The sequence below is a fragment of the Amphiura filiformis genome, chromosome 2, assembly GCF_039555335.1.
Source record: "Amphiura filiformis chromosome 2, Afil_fr2py, whole genome shotgun sequence".
Classification (NCBI taxonomy): domain Eukaryota; kingdom Metazoa; phylum Echinodermata; class Ophiuroidea; order Amphilepidida; family Amphiuridae; genus Amphiura; species Amphiura filiformis.
The window spans coordinates 8148380-8170055 of NC_092629.1; the positions used below are offsets into that span (position 1 = coordinate 8148380).

At 36.6% G+C, this 21676-nt stretch overlaps 1 protein-coding gene across 1 annotated transcript in view; it reads right to left on the bottom strand.

Annotated features, from left to right (window-relative positions):
- Positions 1-333: 333 nt before the first annotated feature.
- The window catches only part of LOC140145840 (uncharacterized), a 43682-nt gene continuing 22339 nt past the window's right edge, over positions 334-21676 (bottom strand). The window contains exons 5-12 of the mRNA XM_072167525.1: positions 19549-19733; positions 18663-18787; positions 18225-18478; positions 11254-11412; positions 4335-4473; positions 3245-3506; positions 2415-2665; positions 334-529 (exon numbers count right to left, since the gene is read on the bottom strand). Of these exons, the coding sequence (XP_072023626.1) occupies positions 2424-2665; positions 3245-3506; positions 4335-4473; positions 11254-11412; positions 18225-18478; positions 18663-18787; positions 19549-19733 (1366 nt within the window). The 3' untranslated portion in view covers positions 334-529; positions 2415-2423. The remainder of the gene's footprint in view (positions 530-2414; positions 2666-3244; positions 3507-4334; positions 4474-11253; positions 11413-18224; positions 18479-18662; positions 18788-19548; positions 19734-21676) is intronic.

The window sequence follows — 21676 nt, forward strand, 5'->3', positions numbered from 1 at the left end:
AAAGACCTAATTTTTTTGGTGTTTTGGGAAAAAAAATCAATATCTTCAATACGAAAGGTCAAAATTTTCAATTGATCGTCGGCTTTTCAACCCACCTACATACACTTTAAGTATAAATCATCAGATTTATAAAGTTTACTTCAAGTACTGTTAAATATCAAAAATATAAATTTTTAATGATTTGCCATAAAATGTGTATTAAATTGCGAATCTCAAAATTCAAAATTATTTGATATCAGAATGACATTCTTCGTATTCAGAATGCAATTCGATATGTCTGATGTGCTCTAATGTCCCAAAATAAATACTGTCCAAACGTTCATACCCCAGCCCTTAATGAAATATGGATTATCTTGTGGAACAAAAATATAACCTCTCCGAATTTAAAGCTGCAGAAATAGTTGATGCAAGAAAGATTTTTTCATACTTCTTATTTAGCAAAGACCTGTAGTAGACACGAAATAGCATAACATAACTATTATCACGATCGCGGTTGTTGATTCATGGGTAGTTCGGTCAGATATTGGTTCTGTGTAAAAATATAAATCAAAGAAGATAAACGAATCATTTAATTTTCTTCAGTACAATGATTATATATGGGATATCATCTAGTAATATGGGATACCTCAGGTAGCTTATTGCACTTATCAATAAAAATGATATTAAGCAATCCGATTAACCTTCCAAAGTCCATACACAATTCAAAATTCATAATTGCTGAAACTGTTTTGTTGTTAGGAATTACCACTGGTTAATTAGATTAGGAGTAAAGTAAAGCAAAGATTTATAAAAAGGGTTCAATGTGCATTAACTTTTTTCAACACGTTACCAAGGAACAGCCCAATAGCCCTTAGTCCCCCAAAGCGATATAATACTAATGGTTATGCTTATCGTTAGGGTTATCATTAGGGTTAGAGTTAGGGATATGATTAGGCTAGGGTTAAGGCTAAAGCTTAGATTAGATGTTTTTGGTTAGGGTTACATATCAATTTGTAAGCGCTCTTAATATCAAAGTCATAGTTTAATGAACCGTATGACAAAACAGGCGAAAATTTTAACTTTTTGTACACGATTTGCAATTTAAAGCCATATTATAACATTTTCATTCAAAATAGATCAGCATTTCTTTGCCATAAAATGTTAGCTTTTACTGTCAGATATATCCCTAAAGAAAATTGGAATATACTACCAGCGCCGATGTGGCCAATACCTTCGGTCGTGTTATGGTACGATCCTTTGTTGTGTAGATCACCGTCCCGCGCGCCATGTACGTACTGTGTTATGAACATCGTGTTCGACTAATAAATCCATCGTAATAATAAAACGACGGTTCCTGCGTTTTATTCAAAATCTCGGATTTTGACAAAACTACAACACCTAGAGTCTTGCTTTTTGCAGGGTATGTTGTTTTAATAAAGTACAATATAATTGTGTAAAAGAAAAGAATTTTGAAAAAAAATTAAGGCGTCCTCCTCAGCAAATTTCATAATTATGACTTTAAAGGGAATTGGCCATTGCTCATTGAAATGAAGGTAGTATATGAACAATAAATTGTAGGAAAACTTGAGGTTTTTACTTTTAAAACCTACATTTTGGTCAAAAATCTTGCTTGGATCGGTCGTTTTCAACAAATTTACCACAGTCGCCTTGCTATAAACATTGAATTGCGTTATCTGTTGACGCAATGAAACACAGTGTCTTTAGGGGGAAGTGTTAGCTTTCGTTTGATATAAAAGAAACTGATTGGATGAAGGGAACACTGGAGGTTTTGACAAAAAAAATCACAGATGCCTATTTTCCACTAGATCTCATAAAGCTCTTATGATGCTATGCACTCAACTGTGAAGTATAAACACACAGTGCGTCAGAGGCTAGACTCGCTGTGCTTCGAAATATCTGTGTATTCGGATTTGTAAATAAGCTCTTCATATAGATTTACGTAAAAGTTGTACATTTTCCGACCAGAGGAATAATTTGGTTACTTTTCTTGCAACATATGCTTTCTGTATGAATTCTGTATTCTGGATTCTCAAATTGCCCAATGTTGACAATTGGCTGTCTTAGAAAAATCCAACAACCTTAAAACTGGTCTGGTACAACCAGAAAAGTAGCACTGATTTAAAAAGTGCAACTTTTGATTTCGTTACTTCCTTGAGTTTTAAATCACCATTTCTTTAATTCTCACCCAATACCTACAAATGAGCCTTAAGGCTAAAAGGTACTGACAAATTTAGTATCGATCTGGATTTAGACATTTTTGCTGAATTGGAACATTAGCCATGTTATGTTCAAAGACTTTTGTCTGACAAGGCGTTTGTTTTATAGTCATGATGGTCTAACGACACGTATCCGACAATCTACTTGGAAAAGTACTTTTATCTTTTACCTTTACGGATGCCATATATTAGACATACCTTCATCATTCAATTATAGCTTTTGCAGGTAGTCGGACAGCACACCTTGTATGGTACATTAATACTATTCGCTGACGTAACGGTAAAACTGGTCTTCTTCAGATGTATGAAGCATTTGTCGCCATCTTCCGCTCCTGGTGGAGTGGGGATATCCACATCACCTGGCTCACATTTGAAGAAGGGAGGCTCGACGGGAGGTTTGGTGGCAGGTGGCAAAACTTCGGTAGGATGCGCAGTGCCAACGATGTGCTCTACTTATAATGTGGCAAAATAATGGGTATAATACGTTAGAAATATAATAGATTAATTTGTCTCAAACAGGAAGCTTTGTTATTTTTACTTTTATTTTTACTAGTAGTAGTAGTAGTAGTAGTAGTAGTAGTAGTAGTAGTAGTAGTAGTAGTAGTAGTAGTAGTAGTAGTAGTAGTAGTACTACTACTACTACTACTACTACTAGTAGTAGTAGTACTACTAGTAGTAGTAGTAGTAGTAGTAGTAGTAGTAGTAGTAGTAGTACTACTACTACTACTACTACTACTACTACTACTACTACTACTACTACTACTACTACTACTACTACTACTACTACTGTAAATGTCGGCTGGACTCAGATTGTATTTCATTTCTGAAATGATCATAATAGACTGAGAACCAATACGTTTGATAGACTGAGGATCATGACGTTGAACAAAAACAACAGGTCAAGTGTCATTATCGCTTATATTCCAAACAAAAGTTTCCAAATTTAAATGTAAGGTACAATAAAGAATAGACACTGGATAATAGGCCTATTATATGTTATAAGTGTTTCAGCTAAATCATCTCCTTACCGTCGATAGTAACTTTCCATTCAGCTGGTGTTGAAGCAAATCCACAGTTTGCATCATCATATTCTGCATCAATTGCAACACCAGAACTAATGTGTAAAGTGTACGTCTTCACTCCCGGGAAGTCATTTATCGGCAGCATATCAAAGCTTATGTCGCTGGTTCCGAATTCGACTTGCAATGGATCAGCTGAATTCACTTGTGCGACGACTCTACCGTCTTGGCTTATGAGACTTATATATGCTGTTTGACTTGGGCGTCGAATCTGTTTTTCAATAATAAAAGGGGAGTGTAAAAAATATTATATTTTGTTATGTGGTAAAATTAGGTTTGAAAAAAGCACAAATTGCATTGCAATAGATGCATGTGAGATGTAATGCTATATGAGGCTGTTGGGAGTATCTTGGAAAGACAAGGAGACAAACATCTGGGCTAAATTACAAAATATAGCACTTTTCATGTAAAATTGACATTGCTGCCAGGGAAACGATCTATATGTTTAAAATTTAAGGCGTCGGAGTTCCACTTTGAAGTGATTCATGCCAACTAGTAAACTTTTCTATCCGCTTCAACATTTTACTAAAGTACTTAAAACTTCAAATTTAATATGAAAATGGTTAGGATAGTGGGAAACTTTATTGTTAGTTTCTAGTGATTGGTCAATTTGGATGTGAATACCAGGTGTGTGTCTTTTATGGGGAAGACACCTTTATAGACTTTTGTGTGCGTAAATGTTGGAAGTAGTTCCAAATTTTATCATAAATTCTAAATGATGGTGAACGGATAATTTGTTTTTGGAAATCAAACTTTCTATTCTTGAAAAAAAAATAATATCACAATATCAATGAATGTTTAAATTATGTTATCATTGATTTATGACAATAAATTATTTAACCCTAGAACTACTGAGCCATTCATTAATAAATAAATTAATTCATTCATTCATTCATTATTTAATTAATTAATTAATTAATTAATTAAATTAATTAATTAATTAATTAATTAATTAATTAATTAATTAATTAATTAATTAATTAATAGACTTTACTCAAACTGCTTTTGTTTGATCTGTTTTTGCGTGGTTGTTTCTTACCGGCCGGTTAAAAGCCACAGACCAGCTCTTTGGAGAACCTACTCTTTCTCCTTTCGATGGATAACTATCTTCAGCTGAAGGAGATAAAGCTGGGAAGTCAACTACGTTCAGACTCACACTGGACCAATCGCTGGAGAATCTTTAAAGACAGAAAATAAAAAGCAGTGAGACGTAGCCTTAATAGAGGCCCTTACACAGTACACAAACAATCAAATATCATTGCTTTTTACTCGAGCTGTCGCGATCAATAAACTAGTAATTCCAAAATCACTTTTTGTTAAGTATTGAAGTGAGCTATTATAAGTATGCAAGATATGTTGCATTCAATAACATAGGCCTACGTGTACTTTACTTTTACTGTCACTAATTATATAAACTATTTATGACCATAATTTATGACCAGTATAATTTTTTATTTCAACGGAATGCGTTCATCATGATTAATAATAACATATTTTAATTTTTCAAAATTCAACTATGGCATAGACTGCATCATCATCAACCGTATTCAGCCCACTGCAAGGCGAAAGTCTTCCTAAGTTGACACCAAAGATTCCTGTCATTTGCCTTTGTCATCCATCTGATCTCTATGAAACTTGATATCTCATCCCTCTATCTGATTTCTTTCTGTCTATCTTTGCCAGCCACGATGGGCAGCCCAATGCCACTTATCCTAATTGTGTGGATTATGTCTGTAACTTCTGTTTGGCTCCTAATCCATGCCACTGTTTTCATATCCCTTTTGGTGAAGCCCACCATGCATCTTTCCATGCTATGCTGTACAGTTAGTTTTCAGTTTTTGCTCCATCCTCTTAGGCACCAAAAACAAATTGGTTCGATCTTTGGATCGATCGTCGATTCTGCTTCGATGCTTGTTATTAATGAATTATCAACTAGTTTGAATTAACGCTAAATTTATATTGGTCAATATCACTACAGGCACAAATTACTATTTAATCACAATTAAAATAGTAAACTAATTGATTTCATGAATAATAAGGATCGACCAAGCATCGATGGTCGATGGAAAGATCGAACTTATTTGGCAATTTTGGAATTAGTTGATAAAATCAGTACTTCAGTTGAAAATAATGAAACTACAGCAGGAATATTTTTAGATTTGTCTAAAGCCTTCGACACAATTGATCACAGCATTTTGTTATACAAGTTAGAGTATTACGGGTTCAGGGGAAACGTATTAAATTGGTTTACAGATTATTTGTACAATAGGAAACAATATGTATATTACAATTCATGTAAATCCAGCTATATGAGCATTTCATGTGGTGTACCTCAGGGGTCGATTTTAGGCCCATTACTATTCATACTGTATGTTAATGATATTATAAATACTACCTCTGTTCTAGAATTTGTTTTGTTTGCAGACGACACTACTATTACCTATTCACACCCAGATATTATATCTAAACTTGATCTCATTAACAAGCAACTAGAAGAGGTCAATAATTGGTTTAAAGCAAACAAGCTGTCTGTAAATGCAAGCAAGACAAATTATATGCTACTTGGTACAAGTCGTAAAACATGTATTTGCAATGATAGTGTTAACATTGTATTGGATAATACGAATTTGGAAAGAGTTAAAAATACAAAATTTCTTGGAGTAACAATCGACGAGAACCTGACATGGAAAAATCATATCGATAACATTGCAAAAAACATGTCTAAGGGTATAGGAATCATTAACAAAATTAAACATTTCGTACCTGAGCATATTCTATATTCATTATATTGTACACTGATACTTCCTTATGTTAATTACGGTATTATAGCATGGGGCAGCACTTGTAAAACATACTTAGATAAACTTTTCAAGCTGCAAAAGAGGGCACTTCGAATTGTATCAAATAGTCATTACCTAAGTCATTCAGCTCCTCTCTTTCAGAACTATAAAGTACTTAATGTCTACGATACCTATAATCTTGAATTAAGTACTTTTATGTATAAACATTTTACCAATCAACTTCCAGAAGCATTTCAAAAGTATTTTGTAAGGCGGAGTACTCTGCACAAGTACCACACGAGAAACAATGAAGATTACCAGGTTCCTAAATCTAAAACGAATTTCGCTCATAAAACCTTAAAAACAGCGGGCCCAATTAAGTGGAATTCACTTGAGAAACATATAAAGACTATAAAGACGATCAAGCATTTCAAAACCAAAGTGAAAATAATATTATTCTTAATTACATTTAGTATTTTATCTAATTTCCTTGTACGGCTCAAAGTAATTTAATTGTGTATCGTATTATCTGTAATATAGTTAATGTAGTATTGAATTTATCTCTGTAATTTCTTGCATATTCTTGATCACAAAACAGGCTCTTTTGGTTATTGTTAGGGTAAATGAGGGGGGGGGTGTTTTTGACATTTTGCGGTATATTTTGTTGTTGTTGTTGTTGTTGTTGTTGTTGTTTTTGAAACTTTTTTTGTTAGGACAGGGGTTCTTAATACAGGCCATCCGGCCTTCCGAGAACCTCCTCATTCAATGTATGTGTTTAATTGTTGCGCTGTTATATTTTATATTTGAATGAAATAAAGATGAATGAATAAAAAGATGAATGAATGAATGTTCCTATCGCCTTAGTAAGTGATCATATTTCAGCTCCGTAGGTCATGGCTGGTAGTACACTTTGATTGAAAACCTTGCGTTTCAGACAAGTTGGCATCTTGCTTCTCATGATGTCGTTGAGTTTACCAAATGCACACCAACCAGCCTTAGTCTTCCTCTTTACTTTATCCATGTGATTGTGAGTCATGTTGATTAGTTGTCCTAAGTACACAATCATATTGATCCACCTTTTCTATTTCTGTGTTCCCTACCATGACTGTTCTGTGGCAAACTGGTTGAACATGACTTTTGTCTTTTTCATGTTAATCCTAAATCTTTTGCATTGTCTGTTATAAAAATTAGAATCGTCCCTTTCTAAGACTTGAAATGCTTAAACGATTTGCTGAGCGACCAGGGTAAAAACGGCTTTACATTTCAAAAAAAAAAATCTGCAAGGTCGCCCTCCTCTAAATAATAAAGGAATGTTGATGCAGTTGGTTAATACTTTGGTGTTATTTTTTAGAGGTTAATAACTGCGCATCGGTTATTTGGAGGGCATTGTGAAAAAACTAAACATTTTGCCTTAGGAACCGAGGTCCAAAGCAAAATGTTTAGATTTTTGATAATGCCCGACATATTACCGATGCAAAGTTATTAACCTCATTCATAACCGTCACTTTCATCTCTTCACTTTACAAAATAACACACAATTTTCCTCAAAATTAAACAATTTTTACGTTTTACCTTTCCAAAAACCGATCAGGCTAAAAAAGGATGACCAATAACAAAAGTGCGAATCACAATCTGTGCAAATTTGATAGCGCGCAAACCAAATACGGCGACCGGCGCCCTCGCAATTTGTTCGACGCACAACACGGCGCGCGCGGAGGTTACTAATATTTACGCTGACGAAGCGGGGTCCACTGTTTAGAGGTTAATAACTGCGGCGTATAATATTGCATGATGCGCAACTTCAACCTTTGCTTTTGCTATATCTACTATCAGGTTGTAGGAACTGGTGGCAATAAGATCACCGGTCTCTAATCGCCTCTCTGTAATTACCCAACTCCCACGTCCTCGAAGATTGACGTGGACTGCTACTCAGTGCATGTCAATCGCGTATACCCTGGATATCTCGGCTTTGCGGCTGACGGACTAAGGGTGAGGAATCCCTGACAGAAACCTCTACTGACACCACGTCCTGCCAGCGCGTCGGTATATGGTAAAAACGCCTCATGAAACTATGGAAGACAAGGAAATAAGAGGTTGTAAAGCCCATGGCCAGAAGGGGCGCAAACATCAAGTACCTGATGATTGCAGATTGCCCAGTCGTGACATAAGATGTAATTCTTTGTATGGCGTCACACAGTTAAAGCCAATAGGAAGCTATGTGACTGATGATGGTCACAAGATTGGACACACACAACTCAACATATGTACGTATAATACAAGAACATTGAGAACGGAAGTTTGCTGCGCAACAAGGTCTTATCATTGGTAACACATACTTCAAGAAACATAAAAACAGGTATTGGACCTGGGAAAGTCCACACGGAATTACAAAGAACCAAATAGACTTTATGCTAAGTAGCCAGCGTGGATTTGTTGAGGATTGTTCTATCATCAAGAGTGTAGACATTGGTAGTGACCACATGATGGTCAGAGCAAAGATACACATAGACAGGATATTGGCAAGACTCAAAATCATCAGAAATCAAAAGAAAACAAGTTGAACATACTGAAACTGGAAGAATTGAAGAATGATTTTCAACTGGAGTTGAATAACCGATTTGCATGTTTGGACATAGAAAATGCAGATATAGATACCAAATATGAGCTTATATCCAATACAATAGTGGAGGTAGCTGAAGAAATAGCGCCAAGAGAGAGAAAGACCAACCAGGCCACGGAGGAGGACAAGGCAATCGAAGAGTTAAATAAGAAGAGGAAAGAACTTAGAGAAATAGAACCAAAACAGAAGATAGAATACTCGGAACTAGTCAAAACAGTGAGAAAGAAAGGACGAAAAAGAAGTAGAAAGAGAAAAAAGCAGCAAATTGAATCCATCCTAGAAAGTGGCAAGGGACTAAAACAGATTACAAAAATGAACAGCAAGAAAACAAGAATTAGCCAAATGAGACAAAAGATTGGAAGCATCACCACAGACAGAGAAGAAATCCAAAATGTGTGTGCAGAATTCTACCAAGACCTGTACAGCAGTAAAGCAGATTAAAATAGCGGACCCAGAGTACCCAAAAAATCAACCGATGACACTGAAGTATCAAATGTAACAGTTAGAGAAGTGGAAGGGCAGTAACACAAATGAAAGACAATAAAGCACCTGGACCAGATGACGTATCAAGTGACATTTTTAAGATAGGAGGGGAGGAGATCAGCAAACAGTTGGTGAAACTCTATAATCAAATCCTAAAAGACAAGAAGATACCTGAGAAATGGAAAGAGGCAAAGATCATTCTACTTCATAAAAGAGGGGATAAAGCAGACATCAAGAATTACCGGCCGATAAGTTTGCTTTCTCATGCTTATAAGATATTTACCAGAATAATCCAAAACAGGATCCAAAGAATACTAAATGAAAACCAGCCGAGGGAACAAGCAGGATTCCGGACAGGTTTCTCAACAACAGACCATCTACACGCATTAAACCAACTAAAGCTTTGTGTAGGATACATAGACTATGAAAAGGCATTTGATTCGGTTGAACATTCAGATCTCTTGCATCCCTAAGAATATGAGTCAATGAAACCTACGTGCTCATCATAGAGGATATCTACACAGATGCAGTAGCCACGATCCATTTGGACAATGATGTGTCAAATCATATTCACATAAAGAGGGGAGTGAGGCAAGGGGAAACAAGGAATAATAATAGATGGAGAATGGCTGACAGACCTGAGATTTGCAGATGATGTTGCTTTAACAACAACATCAGTCAAGGACATGGAGACTCAACTAAATGGTTTGAACAGTGAAAGCAAGAAGATCTGTTTAAAAATACACAAAGGGAAAACAAAATTTATGACAAATTTCGAAACAAATGAGCCCATTGTAGTTGAAACTGATGATATAGAAAAAGTAGAAAGCTACAAATATCTTGACCAGACTGTGAAGCTGGAAGACAACACAAGAGAGGAAGTACTAATCAGAATTAAGGCTGGCTGGAGCTGCTTTGGCAGACATAAAGACATTCTGTGTGATAGAAAACTATCAATGATATTAAGGAAGAGGGTCTTCAATCAGTGTGTGCTGCCAACAATGACATACGGCTGCGAAACGTGGACAACAACTAAATACCTAGAAGAAAAACTGTTAGCAGCACAGCGTGCAATGCAAAGAAGAATGCTGAATATCACAATACGGGAAAAAATTAAGAACTCGCATATAAGAAATAAAACCAAAGTCATATGCAAATTAAGGCTGCAAAAGATCTGAATGTTCAACCGAATCAAAGCAAATATGGTAGCGCGCAATCCAAATAAGGCAGCCAGCGCGCGCGCAGTTTGTTCGACGCACAACAACACGCAAACGCCGGTCAATTGTGTGCGGCATTGGCACAATTACGCATTTTGCGGTCAATTGTGAGATATTAATGACCTCAATTTGCGTTCGCGTTTTCGCAAATAATAAAATATGATTGGATCGCACGCATCGCGTTTATTAATGAGGTTGTGAATGTTTATTAGTGACCGCGTATATTAATGAGGTTATGAATAGATATTAATGACCTCGATTTGCGTTCGCGTTTTCACGAATAACTAAATGTGATTGGATCGCACTAATCGCGTTTATTAATGAGGTTATGAATTATACATACTTTCTAGACAGTTTATTGATCGATTATCAGTCATAAACCTCTAATTAACAATAATAAGTGCACCCAGCCAACACACTACGTTTTCATGACGTTCGCTGATGTTGTACTAAGGTTGTCATTTACGTTGTAAATACGTTAAAATTTGTGAGCTCGTGTTATGACAATGTTATTTTAAAAGTTGATTTTTGGACGTTGATATAACGTCATTATGACGTTATTTCGACGTCAGATTGTGAACGTATCATTAAAATGTCTCTATTAACTCCGGTCAACCGTTGTAACAACGTATACGTATACGTTCTCAACTTGACGTCGAAACAACGTCATAATGACGTTATATCCACGTCCGAAAATCAACGTCGAAAATAACGTTTTCACAACACGCAGTGCATCATACATTCCATACGGTTTAATAAGAGCATAAGAAATAGGTTTTTGTTCCAAGTAATGGCTAGCAGCACCTCCACATAAATGACTTTTGTCCTATGTCATTGATACTACTTATGTCAACTTACCCACCGCTATCAACAGCACCGAATCCAACGGTAGTACCGATTTGTTCAGTTCTTGGAGTCCATTTAAGGGTCTTCGATTTTCGCAATGGATACCCATCCACATTACGTAAGGTCGAGCTACTCATGCCATGCGGTTTATTAGTATCTATTCGATCAATCCTGTAAGAAATACGACAAAAATATACAAATAATAATATCCCACAATGCTATATATAACGATTATAACTTATAATCACTTGCTCCCACAACATGAGCATTAATCATAACAAAATTCAATACAAATCAAAAGACATTGTAAAGAAAATAATGAATTTTCGAAGACCAAACTCAGCTAAACTTTATGCCCATTTTATGAGAGCTGGTCATAGTGAGTTACGGCTTTCTGGTTCTGAACCCACGATAATTTTGGTTGCAACATATTGCCGGTTCCGATAATTTTAAAGACTTTGCATACTTTGCAAACATACATGACATTTGAAGCACTCGGATTCGACATTGCTACCATACATGCCTACGTAACTTTTTTCGTTAAAATCTGTGAATCCAGTGCCGCCGAAAAAGAAGGGGGGAGTTAAGGGGGTGCATTATCCCCGGGCCCTGGGTCTTAGTGGCCCGTAAAAGAGTAAAGAAAGCATACCTTAAGGGATGGGGTATGAGCGTTTAAACAGTATTTCTTGTTGGTGATGAGAGCACACCAGAGATATCGAATTGCATTCTAAATACGAAGAATGTCCTTCTGATATCAAATAATTGTGATTTTTTGAAATTTGCAATGTAATATACATTTTATGGTAAATAATCAAAAATTGATATTTTTGATATTTAACAGTCCTCAAAGTAAATTTTATAAATCTAATGATATGTACTTAAAGTGTTTGTAGCTGGGATGAAAAGCCGACGATCAATTGAAAAATTTGGCCTTTTGTATTGAAGATATGGATTTTTCCCCCAAAACACCAAAAAAAATAGGTCTTTTTTGTGAACAAATGTATATCTTCAATATGAAAGGTCAAAATTTTCAATTGATCGTCGTCTTTTCTCCCAGCTACATACGCTTTAAGTACATATCATTAGATTTTTAAAGTTTACTTCGAGGACTGTTATATATCAAAAATTTTAAAAATGTCAAATTTTAATAATTTGTCATAAAATTTGTGTTGTATCGCGAATTTCAAAAAATGAAAATTATTTGATATCAGAAGGACTTTCTTTGTATTCAGAATGCAGTTCGATATGTCTGATGTGCGCTCATGTCCCACAAAAAATACTGTCGAAACGCTCATTCCACATCCATTAATAGCTTTTAAAAGGCCTGTAAAAACAAAGAAAATGGGGCGCGTTAAAAAGCAAAAATAGATACGTAGTAATTAGTCTTTGTTTTGTTATATGGGCCAACTAAGGTCTCTTTTATTTGCTTCTCAGTTTTTACATGCACACCAGAGGTCTCTCTCCTTCTTACGGGCCCACGGTATCTGTGTGTTGGTTTTTATCGGGCCCACTACGGTCTCTATCCTTCTGCTGTTCTTTCTGCTCAAGTCATCCGCTTTGTTCGGGGTTTGTAGTTCGCCTCATCGCCCTCGTCTGCGTTGAAAGACTTTGGAAAATATTGTAACCGCTACAGAGGACACTGAGTGAAGTTAGCATCCGCGTCTGTCGCAATGGTAACACGCACACAAGACAAGACGTTAGAGTATATTATACAGGCAGCAGCATGGGAGTCAATCCGGGGGGGGGAGGGGACTTGCCCCCCCTCTTGCGCTAATGGGCACCAGTATGTTGAAAAACAACTGGATATTAAAGTCGCATACGATTTAAGGGGTACTACACCCCTGTCCAATTTTGTGCCTATTTTTGCATTTTTCTCAAAAATCATAGTGCATTGGTGACAAGTAAGATATGTATATTATAGGGGCAAGGACTACAACTACTGCACTGGAAATTTTATTTCAAAACAGACAACAGTTGTGGAGTTACAGTCAAAAATGAGGGAAAACCAGTATTTGATCAATAAATCAATAACTCTAGATCTTTACCCGACGGCCGAGAATGTGCCTAGGTTGTATTGTACCCCCAAAATACATAAGCCTAACACCTCGCTACGTCCTATTGTGGATTATACGGCGACCATTGGGTACAGCACTTCTAGATGGCTGGCTGATATCTTGGGTGGTTTGGTTGTAAATACACAGCGTCATGTGAAAAATTCAAAGCATCTAGCAGAAGAACTGGCTGAGTTGGTCATTGAAGAAGACGAGATACTCAATTCTCATGATAATGTCAGTTTGTTTATAAACACTCCTATCGACCATGTTCTGGACATAGTGAAACACAGACTGGAAAGAGAAAGCTTGTTGAGAGTTTACAACAAAGAAACAGGTTTCAACTTGACTAGTGAGGATGTGGTGAAACTTCTGGATTTTATTCTGACCACCACCTATTTCACCTTCAGAGGGAAGATTTACCGTCAGTTGTTTGGGACCGCGATGGGAAGCCCAGTATCACCGATTGCGGCTAATATCTTTATGGAAGCTCTAGTGCAACAAGCTATTACTACGGCTCCCCTGGATTGTAAGCCAAAATTGTGGCTATGATATGTTGATGACATCCTCGAGGTGGTGAAGAGAAACACGGTACAACAGCTAACAGACCACATCAACAAAACTGATAAATCAGACTCTATAAAGTTCACCTATGAGGAAGAGTCGGAAGGAACCATCCCATTTCTGGATACCCTCATATTCATATTCATATTCATATTCATATTCATATTCATATTCATATTCATTCATTCATATTCATATTTTATTTCCATAAAAATCAAAGACATTACATACAAAATAATATATAAACACGGTACATATGGAGGAAAAGGCTGGAAGACCAAAAAGGTCTGAAAGTTAGCCTTTCCCTGAAATCAAATGAAATTAACAAAATAAATCAACATTACATAACATAACCAAAAGACAAGGGGGGGGTGCTCACGGAAAAGATTAATTATATATAGAGATCAGTTTTGTTTTGAATTGATTCATTGCGGAAATGTTTAACAGATTTTGAAGCTTTCAGATTTTTATCTAAAGAATTCCAAAGAATGGGACCTCTTGTACGTATGGCATGATCAGAAAAGACTTTCTTATTTTTGGTTAGATTTAGGTCATTTACATATCGTGTCTTGTAGTTATGTATGTCAGAACGTTTGGTAAAATAATTATCAAATGAACAGGGCAGCTCATTTATAGAGTGCCTGTACATGAATGTACCTAATTCCAGTGTGTACATATCTTCAACTTTTAATATGTTATAGTCAGAAAGGAAGACGGTACGGTTAAGCTTCTCGTTTACCGCAAGCCAACCCATACGACCAGTACCTGAGTTTCCAGTCCCACCACCCACTGCACCAAAAAATGGGTGTCATAAGAACTCTGTTTGACAGGAAAGATAGCATTATAACCGAAGAGGAAGATAAGATCGCAGAAGAAGAGACGGTCCAGGAAGCGCTGAAAGTATGTGGTTATCCTGATTGGACATTTAAACGGATGAAAGACCAGAAATCCACCAAGAGTACAGAAGAACAAACAAAGAGCAAAGGGATGGTTGTCCTGCCATATGTCAAAGGCGTCAGTGAAAGAGTGTCGAGAGTCATGAAATCCTACAACATCTCTACTGCTATGCGTCCACACAGCACCCTTAGGAAACAGCTGGTGCACCCGAAGGATAAACGCAAGCCGCTTAATACAACTCAAGCCATATACAACATTCCTTGCTTGAACTGCGATCTCTCATACGTGGGAGAGACGGGAAGGAAATTTGGTACTCGACTAGATGAGCACCGCGCGGAAGCAGAAAAAGAACTTGGAAAAACAGTCACCAGAGCAAGCAGGAAAGAATCGCTTACAACCATCCATAAATCGGCAATCACAGATCATGTTGCAGAGAGGAACCATGTCATCGGTTGGGGGGAGGCAGAGGTGATAGGCACAGAGCAAGACAGATATAAACGTTGGGTCAAGGAGGCTATAGAGATCAGGAAGAGAAGGGGCGCCACCATCAACAGAGATTTAGGTCAATATCAGCTTTCTCAGATTTTTGATGAACTGCTACATCCTGGAAAAAATCCATCAAAACATCCAACAGGAAAAAAATCAACTGGCAACACAGTCAACAAGTCAATCACCAAGAAATCAATAGGTGATTGGATGACCAGTTCACAGTAGCAGTCTTCATTCCAGTCACCTACCTGGACAACCGATTCTTTAGAAATGCTTAGTCGCGCTAAAAGTCGATCGATACATGTTAAAATCAGCACAATTCAGAGATACACCTTTTTGCTATGAAATTAATTTTCTCGGTCAAATATAAAGCAATATTTTTTTTCTTCTGTAATGTCAGTTAAAAACTTGGTGCTTGGATACATTTTTTTTAAAATCCTGGTGTTAAAATTAAGCATCAAATTGTATCTTTTAGTGTGATATTTTTGATTTTTATAGGCCTTGAGTTCGCCTGCGAGCTTTTTACGGAATTGATTTTTAGCGTCTCAAACTAATATAGTTTGCTAAAGAAAGATATTTCCCACCTCTGTAAAGCACATCGTGTGGGTCTATATATTATAGTTTTGTCAGAATTTCCGTTTTTATTTTACCCTTTTTCCCTTCATGCTCTGAAAATGTCAAACTCGGTGCTTTTATCTCGTGCGCAACCAGCCGAAATAGTCGATATTTTCATTGTTGTCATCCAGGGCAATTTTCCATTGAAAAGCAAAGATCATGAAGATTGCCCGACTAGCGATTTGGTAGCCCAAATCCCCAATTGGTAAATGAGGTGAATTTTAAAAATTTGCTCCCGTGATAGCCTGCAATTTCAATTTATATGGATTCCATGATTATGAAAACCATTTTGTCTGTCTGTGTGTTTGTTTACCTAGGATAGTCCGTATTAAGAGACGCACGCTTGAGGTTCATGAAAATCCACGGTCCAATCGCGGGTTGCCATTTTCATTACACCCTTCAGACTTGTGTTCGGGTTTCTGTAGAGATTCATCAGTGTTCGGGTTTGTTTTTAATTTGACATGTATGCCTATATATAGGCCTAACCATATTTGTCATAATTAAGCGCTATACCTAAATGTATAGATATGCTATATATTATTATGTAATATCATGTACATGTAGGCCTATAGGGTGGGGTGGGTGCAGAGGTGTGTGAGGTGGGTAGTGGGGGTGTATGTAGGGAAACTTTGGTGTGGTAATCAACACACTTTAACCATGACTTTCAATGCAAGGCTTATTGTTGCCACAAATGTTTTTTTTTTTCCTTAAGGTTATTTAATAAGTTTTATAAACTTCCATGTTTAACCTGGTATTGTTTTGGCTGCTTCATTAGGGCCTATGACTTTCGGTGGGTTTCCAAAAGCAGTTTCAAACAAACACAAACAAAAGGCACCATACCCAGTCACCTTCATGACAATTGAAACACTACGTCAAGTATTAACATCCAAGTTATTCTGTTTTTAGGCAAGCAATTTTAAATAATTGCTTGAACAGGTTTTTGTTTAAAACAAACACCTGTTTAAGTTAACAATGAAAATGAATGGTTCTTATAAGGCACAATCTCTGATGAGGAACTCAAAGCGCGTAAAGCACGAAATTTACAAACAAACATAAAAACAATCAATTTATAAAGATGTTTAAAAACAAAAACCTGTTTAAGTTAACAATGATAATGAACGGTTCTTATAAGCCACAATCTCTGATGGTTCTTATAAGGACAATCTATTTCTGGCGTTTAAATAACGAAAGTCTGGGGCGTTACGCCGGGGCGTTACGAAGGTTATTTCTTTGGAAGTGTGTTCCAAACAGTTTGCTTGATCATAAAACATACAACGTAATATAATGTTTTGTAAAAGAAAGTTTTGTTTAAAATATTGCTCAATTGCATGTAAGCCTTCGGGCAAAGTTGTTTTGAGGAGAAGCAAATTTCAACAAATTGGTCCGAATCACTCACGTGATGATGAAATATCCTCATCGTGCTATAAACATGATCAGTATAGGAGCGCTATTAGGCCTGGGAATTTCGTTGCTATATTGAAGTTCTGACAACACTGTATCATGCCGGTATTCCTATTAAACCCAGGGATATCGATCCACAATGCTAGTATTATTAGCCTTATATTTCACGCGTTGATTTTGAAAAATTTCAGCCGGTGAAAAAATGGTGAAATCAAAACGTAAATTCTGACAAAACTATGATATATCGCTCACGGTGATGTGCGTTAGAAAGTTGGGAAAGTCCTTCATTAGCGAACTATATTACTTTGAAAAGCTAAAAGGTTGATCCAAGAAAAGGCTCGCGGGCAGAGTTTAAGCCTATCAAATTCGAAAATCTTACACGAAATTACTGAATTTCACGCCTAAGTTTAACACTAGGATTTGAAAAAAAAAAATAAGTATCAAGCACTACAATTTGACCTGACATTTACTGAAAAAATGAAAATGATTGCATTTCATTTGGCCGAGAAAATTAATTTTACATTGAAAAGGTGTAACTCAAAATTTAGCTCGTTTCAACACCAAATTCGATCGTTTGTATTGCCACATTAAATGACTGAGTGAGCCTTGCTAAACAAAAGAATCGGTTGTCCAGGTTGCTAACTGATTCAGTGTTGATAAAGATAACCGAGTGTTTATCAGAGCGTACACTGTAAGTGCAATTTATTGGATCAGAAATAAGAACCTTTTGATTGACTTTACTCTACCGATCCTGATGAATTTGTTCAACCAAATCAATAACTGCCTTGAATTGCTAAATTTTCAGTGCAGTAGTTGTAGTCCTTGCCCCTATAATATACATATCTTACTTGTCACCAATGCGCTATAATTTTTGAGAAAAATGCAAAAATAGGCACAAAATTGGCCAGGATTGTAGTACCCGCTTAATCGCATGGTACCGACTACAAATTTCAACATTATACTTACGGTAGTTCTGCTGTGGCAGCCTCAGCTACAATCGTCATTTCATATTGCTCATTAACTGGAATAGTTGTACAGCTCTTGCCTGGTGCTACTATTCGGGGTTTGTCGCACGTTTTGCTATTAGGGCTCACGTTCAGCAGAAATGATAAGGATACCCTACTTTTAGGCTGGTCATTTTCATCGAGATCCTCAATCACTACTCGTACTGCATAGTTACCTGCAGGACCATGTGTATCGAAATGTAATGTACAATTTTCCTGAAAATGATTTAAAAATTGTCGGAGATTTGAAGTCAGTTACGGTGGTTTTGTAAAAAGTGCTTTTCAATATTCTTTAGCACATACACAGTAAATATTTATGACAAATTTGTCTGTATTGCTACCTTCCCCCTGTGATATTTTCTTCCCCGATTTAAATAGTCAAGGGTTATTTTATACTTACATATACGTGTATATGATTTAGCTTTCCACACACACTCTGTCCTTGTCTAGCGTTTTCTCTATAACACTCTGTATCGTCGTACTTACTATTTCGGCAACGATATTTATCATTATCAGGGTCGGTAACTGTAAATGAAATAAAGATAACATAACAATGATGTTGTAGGTGTGGTGGCGGTGATGGTGGTCAACGACAACGACTGTAGCATCTATTCATCTGTTGTTTCCGATTAGAGCGCTGACATTATTGGAAATTATTGCCAATTACGTAATGCATAAAGGTTTTATTATAATTAATATTATTATTTTCTTTCCTTCATTCCTTTCTTTTCCTTTCTCTGCACAAATTCTTTCTTATAACTCATTGTAGGGACCTACATTATAAATAAAATAACACCTTAACAGCTCGACAAAGGTAGTTTTATGAGTTGGAAGTTTGTGTTCTACTACTATTCCAAAAAGAATCACTCTTCATACTTTAATTCGTGAACAAATGTAAACAATACAACAATACCTCATTTCAGCATCTTATTTCCCAAAATAAATGTTCCCATTTTCAGCCAGTGACTGTAAACCATTGTTTTCATGCAAATGCTGTTACGTAATCAAGTGTGCGATATCATTTTTATATGTTTGTTTGGAAGACAAAGTTACAATTTTTATGTGATCATAGAGAAATGGCTTAAAAATAATCCATATATGGGTTCACAAAACAATTTTCATTACTGACCGTCTCCCGTAAAAGTTAATACCAAAGTAGTTTGCTAGAGCCAATGCATCACCATCGGAATCACCATTGATTACTGCCACTCCTCCATTGAATGAACAAGGAAATTTAATTATAAAGTGCAATAAAATAGGGCCTAAACATGACGTTGCAAACCTACCTGGTATTTCAAACCAGAAGTCACATCCCTTGTGATAAAGTTGTACGGGTATTGGCGATGAAATGGGTGAAGAATTCGGCACCCCGTTTCGCTCTTGGTTGAGATCAATCTCGGCAAACACTTTCCATCCTCGACCATCATGCGGATTAACGTTGACAAGGTCTACCCAAGCTTTTGTTTTGTAGCTGAGAGAAAATAAGTTTTAAAAACAAATACCACATTTAAACAATTATCATCGGGGCTATATAAATTATGATTAAAAATAATAAAATATAAAAAAAAATATATATAATAAATAAATAAATAATAATAAAATACCTTTATGAATATAGAAATATTGTGAATATTTCAAAATATCAGTTGAGATTAGCTGTTATTATCGCTCACGACTAAAATATATAAACAGTGTTTCCTACAAAAATAATCAATGCTACATCCAAAACATATATACTGGTTCAATTTTGGAAATACTTTTGCAAGCTGGCAACCAAATTATTTTTTATTAACACCCGATGCTGAACTCGAATATTTTATCTGTCAAGGTGTACTTGAACACCATTACCCTAATTGAGGACCCGCAATATGTCCCTATGGAAGTATACAGAGGACAAAAAGTCATTCCAAAATATACACTCCTCAAAAGAATTAAAGAATCAGATGAATTTATCAGCATTTTTGAAAACATAGGATAAGATGATAATATTATTGATAATTTTGCTCGATCTTTGATTAAACCATTCGTTCCCTACGTTGTACACACAATTCGCTCATTACAAATATCCGCTATCACCCACATCTTGAGGGGAGGGGGAAAATGGAGGCTAAAATTTCGCTATTTCTCAAACGTCACCACGGTCAAGGTCAAGTCACATATTGAGATGGGTTTGTGTACGTGATGTGTGTTCCTATTTTTCACAAGGCTCGCTCTGTACGTTTTGCACTATGTCCAGCTGTTGACAAAGAGTTACAACGAATGCAATGCGAAGGCATTATTTTTCCGGTGGATTTCAGCGATTGGGATGCACCACTAGTTTGTGTACCGAAGGGTGACGGAAATGTGCGATTGTGCACTTAGGTTTCAGTCAACAAATGAATGAATTTCCAATGCCAACACATGAGGAGGTTTTCAGCAAGATGACAGGAGGTCATAAGTTCTCCAAGGTTGATCTGAAGTGTGCATATCAGCAAATGTTATTGGATGACAAATCACAAGAACTTGTTGCGATAAATACGCAGAGAGGCCTATTTCAGTACACACGATTACCGATTGGAATATCTTCAAGGCCAGCGATTTGGCAACGCTTCATTGAACAAGTGCTTGGAGATCTTGATTAAGTCTGTGCCATAATGGATGATGTGCTAGTGTCTGGCAATGACGGCACAGAACATCTTCGCAACGTAGAAAAAAGTGTTCCAGCGATTTCAGAAGTACGGTCTGCGAGTGAAACCGGAGAAGTGTGTGTTCATGGCAGACAGAGTACATGGGTGGGAGGATATCTGCGAAAGTCATTCAGGTGACTGATGAAAAGATCAAAGTCATCAAAGGAGGCACCAGTACCGCCGAATAAAACAGAGCTAAGATCGTTCTTGGGCATGGTGAATTTCCAAGCGCAGTTTGTTCCTCATCTATCGACCGTAGTTTATCCACTGAATGAGCTACTTGGCAGCAAACCGTGGGAGTGGACGGAAGCTTGTACAACAGCATTCAACACTCTTATCAGATAAGTTGCTTGTACACTACGATACCAAGTTGCCATTTGAACTAGCAGCAGATGCTTTACCATACGATCTAGGTGCAGTAATTATGCATGTATTTGACGACTGTTCACGACGAACAAATGCTTATGCATCAAGGAGTCTCCACAAGCATGAGAAATGTTATGCACAGCTTGATATTGAAGCATTGCTAATGATGTTTGGATTGAAGCGGTTCCACAAGTATCTGTATGGGAGATTCTTTACAATCTTGCCGGATCACAAGCACTTGGAACGGATATTAGGACCGAAGAATGCCATACCAACGCTTGCGGCACAACGTCTATAGAGATGGGCCATCACTCTATCAGCATTCAACTATGATCTCAAGTTCATTCCATCTAAGCAAAATACATTAGCCGATGCATTATCA